Here is an 8,255-nt window from a genome sequence, read left to right as displayed (position 1 = left end):
TTCCCATCTTTATGTTTGGTCTGGAGTGTTGTTCTTATGCCGTTATGCCCTCTAACCATATCTATATATTTTTCGACTGCCAGTGACATGCATAAATTAACGCTCTTTAAAGACCAAATAAGTTTGAGGGGGAAGATGCCCGAAAAAGTATGCAGCAAGATTTGCCAGCCTGCCATTTACGCAAATAAATGCGCTAAACTTTTACATAGAAAAAAGGAAAGCGAAGAGCAAGGCTTGGGAAATCAACAAGGAGCTAACTGAAAGTCCGAATATCCAAATCCGAAACCAAGTCCAAAGTTGCCGTCGTCTGAGCCAACTACTTAGCGTCAGCGACAGGCGTTTCGTTACCACCCTCATTTCTCACATTTTCCTCCCCCCCCTCACTACCCATAGCCCCAGCACAAGCAATTACACTGAGCGAAAGTTTTGGGTATTACATTATAGATTATATTATTATTTTAAGCATTGGTCATTAAGGTTATACCATAAAATATAGTTTTAAGTTTTTTTTTTATAAAATTTCATATTTAAGTTAAAAATTTTTCCTTTTTTTTTATTTTTCATAGAGACTTGAGAGAAGTTGAGTGGCCTTGGAATGGCGCTAAGCGTCGCTTGGAATGGCTTGCGCCATTTTGTTTTAAATATATAAACACAATAAATATAAAAATATAAATAAAAATAAGAAAAGCGGACGAAGTGGGGAGGCCAAAGCGCGGCCAAATGTTTGGGCAGTAAAAATTGTTTACGACCACTAAAGGGAAACCGCGGAACACGACACGACAAGGACATCAGGAACAGGCTTTTCCGTCCCCAACCAACTCCCTCACATTTTGAACTTGTGGAAAATCCCCGCCCTTACAACCGCAGGTCACCATATTGCCAATGTTTATGCGGCTGCCTGACAATTTTATGCTCATGCCCAGCGTTGGCCAAAACGATTTCGAATCTTTTTCAATCCATCCGTTTTCAAGTGCCACTTAAACTGGCCATGATTCAATTTTAAGAGCGGCGCTCTCGCTTCGAGCCCGGCCAAAAGTCCGGAAACAAAGTTCAGGCTTAACCACTTTTTTGTGGTGCCACTTTTGTCTGCTTAACCGAAAATCTATCAAAAGAAGGGCACTTAAAGTATATGTGTGGTTGGATATAAACAACGAGAGCGAAACAAATATCAATGAATTTCGATTGTTTGGCATTTTTTGAAAGGTGTTTTTTTTTCTTAGTTTCACTTCCCCAAAAGTAACTCAATCGGAATATTCGTAGACCAACTTAACCTTGGTGCAACCGCCCAAAAACCAAAACCAAACTTGATCTGGCTCTAAGGATCAAGACAAATGTTCTTGTCAAAAATGATTTTAATAACACTCTATAGTTGCTGTGGTGTTGCCTTTAACCTATTGTAACCCAAGTTTAACCCACTTTTTGACCCACCTGGCCATAGAGTGGAGAGCTCGTCTCAATTCGGAGAATTGCTGCTTTATCTTGTGTCCCAGGAAGGGAAGTCATCCTCTTGCTGGTGCTGCTTCTGCTACTCCTCCTCCTTTTTGGCCAGCTAATCCGATAGTGGGTAATATCGGGGAGGAGGTTAGAGGTGGGTTGCAAGGGGCCAAAGTGCCGGGCAGGTTGGTTGGTCTCTTGCCTAAAATTATGCAATGCCCGGGCTTTAAAGTAGATTACACGAAATTTGCACACGAAGGCACAGAAGCCCACGACGGGCATTAATCACGGTACAAACCCCCCCACTCCACCTCCTCTAAAACTGCTCCTTGAAAACCTTCTATTTTGTGTGAGTGTGTGTGTGTGTGTTTTTAAATAGTTGGCCACGCCCACTGGCAGGGGGGGGAGGCACAGCAGAGGCAAATAAATTGCCAACGTGCCGGAATGCAACGAAAACCCTTTGGGTTTACGAGATTTTTCCATATTGCTTCCTCCTCTCCTTGCTGCCAATTTCTTGGCTCCCACACTAGCAGCTGCCTTCTATATCAGATTTCTTGCTACTGTCTCAGCTTCTTGTAGATCTCCTTTTATCCTTTTCTTTTTATAAGCCTTTCACCACACAACCCTTCAGCTCGTTTTTTTTTCCGCCTTTCCAACCTCGCCAAATATTTTTCTTAAGCTCAAAGTGAAATGGCATAAATCATGTTCAATATTATTTCGCTTTTTATACATTCCATGCCGTTTTTCAACAGTTTTCATATTGAGGCGGCCCTCAGGGCTAAATGATTTCATTTTCCACAGGAGATGACAAGCCTGGCAGGAGCTGAAAAGCAGCACTTGTTGCCCTGTTGATTTGATTTTATTGCCCAAAAGAAGAGCATAAGAAAAGTATTGAATATAAGACGGGATGAAGGGGGGCTGGTTCAGGTTGAGCAAACATCCTTTTGGCCAAAAATTGGTGGCTGGTGGTTGGGTGGTAAATATCCTGGCCAAAGAAATTGCTTTTGCGGTGGATACTCTCTGACTCTGACTCTCTTGTAATTACCAAAAAATGCCGCAGGTCAACGCCGGCTTCTTCTTCTTCCTGCTTCTTCCTGCTTTCAGTTTCCAGTTCCCAGTGCTTGGGTGGTGCTCCTGTGTTTTCCATTTTCTGTTCCTGGCACTTGGCATTACCAAATTACGAGCTGGCATTTAACCAACACAACTAATTTGTGTTAAAATTCCATTAGCCAGGCCCGAAAATATGCTCAGCAGGAATGAGATTGATTTGGTGGTTGGGAATGGCCAAAATCAATCACCAAGTGCCATCACGCACAGTGATGAATAGTCAGAAAATTCAGATTGGCCTCGAGGGCAATCCAAATCCTCTGCCGTGAAATCTATTTTTCAGCTTTTTGGGTTTTCTATTCCTCTTTTTTGGGGAGGATTTAGATTTAGTATGGAATATTTTCTAAGATATTTAACAGCTTATTCTTAAGTTTAACTAAGAAATCTTAGAAGGCTTTGATTTTGGTCAAACTAATCTGTCAAGGCTTAAACTTTTTCAGTTCAGTTTAACAGTACGACTGAAACAAGGCTGTCGTAAGCAGCAAGATTTACTTAAAATTGTATATATATTTTTTTCAACTTTTCATACATTTGCAAGCTGAAGTTGTCTGATAATTTGTATTTGGTAAGTCAGTTGGTAAATCAAGCGAATAATCGAATTGACAAGCCAATTTCGCGCATCGCCCCGGGGCGTGTGTGAGTTTTTCTTTTTTTAAATTCCGGATATTAATTGCCAGGCTCTTGAGAAATAATTGAAATTCCTTGCCGAGCTAATAGAGAAATTTCACACTGCAATTCATGCCAAAGAGGCTCTCTTGACTTTACAAATTTGATTTTTAAAATTTAATATACAAACAGCAAGCGATGAGTAAAATGTGGAAAAACTAGGAAGCTGCCTTCTGACTTTCACAGCTCATCAGAGCAGTAATTTTTCTTACATTTTCTAATATTTCGTTTTTTTTTTAGCCTTGTTTTACGATTCATCCTTTGATGGGGGAGGAGCAGAGCCAAAGCCTTGATGAGATTTTCGATATGGACAGAATTGTATGGCAAGAGGTGGTGAATCAAGTTAATTGCCCATTATTATCAACTGATATGGATATCCCAGAACGTCGACGTCAACTTCAAAGGGCTCTCAATCATATGACACCCTGGAATAATCGTAGCGTTCCATTATCAAATCCACGCAATGCCCAGACCAATGAGCATTCCCTTCAACGGCGACGCAGCCAAATACGTCGAGCTATATATTTTATGAGGCAAGAGATTGATCCTGAAACAGAAAATAATAATAGAAACAATGTTCATCTTAGTCCATGTAGAACACTTAATCCTTATAGATCCACAGTCAGAGTTTGCATTGGCACAGAAACTTTTTGGTGTATTCCCTCACTTTTACAGCTGCATTCTAAGTTTTTTAAACAACATTTTCGCAGAGTGAGTTTATAATAGATATAGTAAATAGATAATCGATAAAAATGATTCAAATACTTACCTTTAGGTAAATCGTTTTCGCGAAGGCGCTGATCTTACGGCCATGGGCTTTCGAATCGCCTACGACTGGATGAAAAGTCAGGAGGCCTTAGACAAGCAGATGAAGCCAGATCTAATCATGCTCCTTATCCATACAGCCATGCAATTGGAAATGGAATTGCTTGAGATGTTGTGCTATCAACTCCTTTGCTCATCTCATTTCCATGAGAAGATCGCCTTTGATGTCTATCTAGCTGCTTTGAAGTATCCGAAACTTGAAGGTCTGCGTAAGTTGATGCTTCAGCGGATTGGTGTACACTTTTTGGCCATTGTCGGTGGTCAAGAATTTCTGCAAATGCCATTGGAAGATGTGATGAGCATGTTGCAGCAGAATAATTTGGGTGTCAATTCTGAATTAGAGGTCTTGCTGAGTGTTATAAAATGGCTAGCGCATCGTCCGGCGGATATACCCAAGGCGATGCCACAAATCATTGATTGCGTTCGGTTTACCCTATTGCCATTGTCCGTTCTGCACAAATTGTGGCTTGGAATTGTGGTAATCAATTATCCCTTGGATCGCAATGAAGCTTTGGGGAACGCTTTTCGTAATGATATTAAATTGCAGGAGAGGATCAGTAATGCCATAGCTGTATCACAGCTACGATTGCTTTATCAAACTCGTCAAGAATTTGTCGAATGTTGTCGGTCTAAGGATATTGCCGTAGAGGGTCCCAGAGAATGGCTGTACGATGAACACTGTACGTATCATTTGGCAGAGCCAAAGGCTCCATATAATCATTTAATCAGTGGCCCGGCAATACTGCTCTATGCCTCGCAACGGGCTGAGGGCTTGATAGAACCATTGCCAAGACGTTCCATTCTGCCGACAAGCAATGATCTACAGACCATTCCGGAGGTGCCAGAAGAAGAATCTGAATCGGATTCTGAAATTGAATCTGACGGTGAACTAACAACGTATTCAAGTTCCGATGATAGCGTAAGTAGTGATCAAGCACAACGGGAATTGGCAAATTCGATTCGCAATACAATAGAAAGGAGACGTCGTGCACGGCGACCAATGAACTCGGTTAGGTTTCATTACTCTGATCCAGAACTCTCCTCGGACAATATGTCCAGCGATGATGAAATATCAGAGATTCGGAATTACGCCGATTCGCTAATGGCTCATAGTGCCAACGAGTCGCTATTCGCTGGAAATGCCAACGATTCACTATTCGGTGGAAATGCCAACAATTCGCCATTCGGTCGAGGATCGAACTATTCGCTATTAGGTCGAAACGGCAACGATTCGCTATTCGGTGGAAATGCCAACGATTCGCTATTCGGTGGAAATGACAACGATTCGCTATTCGGTGGAAATGACAACGATTCGCTATTAAGTCGAAGCGCCACTTTTTCAAACTGGTCCCAACCTGTGGAACCATCGTTTCGTCGTTGGTTTGGCCCACAGGCGGTAGGACAACGATACGTGACCCCTCAAAGGGTAAGGTTTGGCGTCGATATGCTGCGTGGCCGTATGCGACATAATGCCACCAATTCGTTCGTGCTTCGTCGAAGCACCACTACATCAGGGAGGTCTCCAACCGCGGAACCAACGTTCCGTCGCTGGTTTGGTCCACAGACGATAGAACATCAGCCATACCCGACCAGGGAAAGGTTAAGGTTTGGCGTCGATATGTCTGGCGGCCGTATGGGACGTAACCCCAACGATTCGCAATTTGGTCAAAGAGCCAACAATTCGTTATTCGGTCGAAGCAGCACTACATCAGGGAGGTTCCCAAACGCTGAACCATCGTTCAGTCGTTGGTTTTGTCCTGAGACGGCAGAACAACGAAACGAGAACCCTGAAGACGATATGTTTGACGACGAGATGTCTGAAGATTATCTGGAAGGTATGCGATTTTTGGTTGGTTCAGACAACGAATCTGAAACAGAAGAAGTGCCGCTCGAGAATCAAGTAACACCCATGGAGAATTTTGTCCAGAATAATAAACTAATAATCCAAAAGTTGAGAGAGCAGTTGGGCATGAAATCAGCCTCTTAATATTTATGGAGAGATTTATATATCCCTTTAAATTGCAGTTAGCAAGTAACAATTCATATTTCGAATTACATACATGCGTTACAAAATTGTGAATTAAACATTAGTTTGGAAAAAAAAAAACCTAGAAAAAAATTTGGCTCGACTTCTTTACTTAACAAGATAAAAACTTTAAGAAAAACCAAAACTGATGAATGGTTTTTGGGCCAAAATGGATGGCATCCTGATAGCTGTCACAGCTTTTCCAGCCAAGACAGCTGTGCTAAGCGTTTTTGCCCAACTTCTCTTTTATTATTTCCGCTCGTTTAATTAAAGCAATTTATGCCAATGAATTGATTTCAATTATTGGCGCTGTGGCCCTGTCATCAATCCACCTCCTCCCCCTTACCAACCTCCCTCGACGAGGTTTCACAAATGGATTTCTTGTGTTTTGTCTGGCTAAAAACAATATTGAATGGAACAGGTGCCGCGGCTGAAAGGAGCTCTCAGAGCTTACCTCTCTCTTAAGGTGGGGATGGCTTAGTTTGTGGTGTGGGAGGTCCAAGAACAGAGCTTTTTCTGCAAAAAAAGAAGTAATTTAAAGGTTCTTTTGGTCTTAAATTTTAGGTTTAACACAAAGTATTCTTCACTTTACTTCATGGGAAACATTTTAAAATATGATTATTATTATTATTTAAACTTTTCAACTTAAGTTCTAAAAATATTGTCCCAGAAAAATTGGTTTAGCCTGGGAATTCAACCTGGTTTTCCTGGTTTTTGCTTTCGCCCGCAGCCAGTTTCGCATCATTAATTTTATCCATGGGGGCAGTCCCCGATGCCTTTTTCAGGACAACTTGTTTGTGTGTGTGTCTGTGTATGTGTGAAATGTGCGTGCGGGGAGCTCACACGTTTTCATGTGTTAACGAGTTGGAAAAATTATTATTACATTATTATATTGTCGGCGAGTGATTCCAGCGGCAAAAACAGCAAACGGCAAAAGGTGCAACCACCGCCTTAACCCTTGGCCATCTTAACCCAACCATATTTCTTTAGTATGTGTGTGTGTGTGAGTGTGTGTGTTGGTGTTTCCTAGCACGGGGCTTACAATAACAATAAATTTCAATTTTTCACACACACATTGCATTCATGGGGAATCCTTGCTCCTTGGTTTTCCCGCTAGATTCATCCTTCTTTTCCGTTTTCTAGGACGAAGGACGTAGGACGTAGGACAGCCCTTGAGCAGCTTGCGCTCAGCAATTTATGCGCTTTACGCGCTTTTGCTAAATAAATTTATAATGCGAACATACACAAGCACACCCCGAGTCAGGGGAAGTTAGAAATTGGCATTTCGATAGAAAAAATACCTCTTAATTATTGGTTAAAAATCTTGAAAAAAATATCACATACTTTCTAAGGCAGAATTAAGTATTAATTATTGGAATATTTTCAAAAATATTAAACATTTGATTCAAATCTTTATCTCTCAAGTTCGAAATACCCTTCGATGCTTAGACATTTCCAGGGTATCAAACAGACAGACAGACGAGTCGAGAAAGTTACACAGTTACAGTTGCATAGCCCCCCAAAAACTTTAGCGAGTTTTAGAGCGTTTGTCTTGGTTTACGGCGGTGTGCTTGTGGTACAGTGAAGCCTCGGTTTTTGTGCTACTTTAGATACATTTGTATCAACGATAAGTTTACGCCATGCATGCGGTAAACGAAACCTTTGCAATTTCCCTGCAACTTTCCTTGCCTCCATGCCCCCGTGGAAATATCCCTGCAAACGAAAACATTTTCCTTCTACTGTGTGCGTGAATTACGAAAATTTTCTTGCAATTAAAATTTGTTGCTTTCTGGGTATCATAATTTTATAAGTTTTGGAATCTGGGAAATGGGAATGGGAAGGGAAATGGGAATGTGAATGGGAATGTGAATGGGAATGGGAATGGGTCTTGGGGACTTCTTCGTCTCGACAGCCACATAACAAATTACAAAAAGGCTTTGTGCATATGCTAAATATAGTACTTGTGTGCCTTGTTGGGGGGTGGTTGGGTGAATCATTAGTGAATTATTATGGTTAAGTTTAAGGTAAAAGAAAAAATAACATCTCAGCTTAAGGATTGGAAAAGGTAAATTGGGCTAAGAAAAGGAGGGTTTGGAATGGTTTAGTTTTTACTTTAACATTTAGATTTTCCTCTTTTCACTTTCCTTTCCTTTCCTTTCCTTTCCAGTAAACAAGACTTCTCCTAAGACCTCAATTT

At 41.2% G+C, this 8,255-nt stretch overlaps 1 protein-coding gene across 2 annotated transcripts; it reads left to right on the top strand.

The window, feature by feature from the left end:
• The first annotated feature begins 3,015 nt into the window (after window positions 1-3,015).
• On the top strand, window positions 3,016-6,140 carry LOC108103526. 2 transcript variants are annotated; one of them, XM_017209038.1, is made up of 3 exons: window positions 3,016-3,106; window positions 3,448-3,918; window positions 3,983-6,140. In XM_017209038.1, exons 2-3 carry the CDS (start codon window positions 3,472-3,474, stop codon window positions 6,017-6,019), a joined length of 2,484 nt encoding a protein of 827 aa, XP_017064527.1. In that variant the 5' UTR covers window positions 3,016-3,106; window positions 3,448-3,471; the 3' UTR covers window positions 6,020-6,140. The 2 variants fall into 2 exon arrangements, with proteins under 2 accessions (XP_017064527.1, XP_017064528.1); XM_017209039.2 differs by lacking the exon at window positions 3,016-3,106 and having other exon boundaries at window positions 3,436-3,918.
• Window positions 6,141-8,255: the final 2,115 nt, after the last annotated feature.

This window comes from Drosophila eugracilis, unplaced genomic scaffold, assembly GCF_018153835.1.
Source record: "Drosophila eugracilis isolate 14026-0451.02 unplaced genomic scaffold, ASM1815383v1 contig_2147, whole genome shotgun sequence".
Lineage (NCBI taxonomy): Eukaryota > Metazoa > Arthropoda > Insecta > Diptera > Drosophilidae > Drosophila > Drosophila eugracilis.
The sequence above is the reverse complement of the archived record's forward strand: the minus strand, read 5'-3'. Positions and strand labels throughout refer to the sequence as shown.

Bases quoted from the DNA above. Each gene is read 5' to 3' on its own strand.
- LOC108103526 (XM_017209038.1), top strand. From the start codon at position 3,472: ATGGGGGAGGAGCAGAGCCAAAGCCTTGATGAGATTTTCGATATGGAC. The intron at 3,919-3,982 runs GTGAGTTTATAA...ACTTACCTTTAG, and splicing joins TTAAACAACATTTTCGCAGA to GTAAATCGTTTTCGCGAAGG.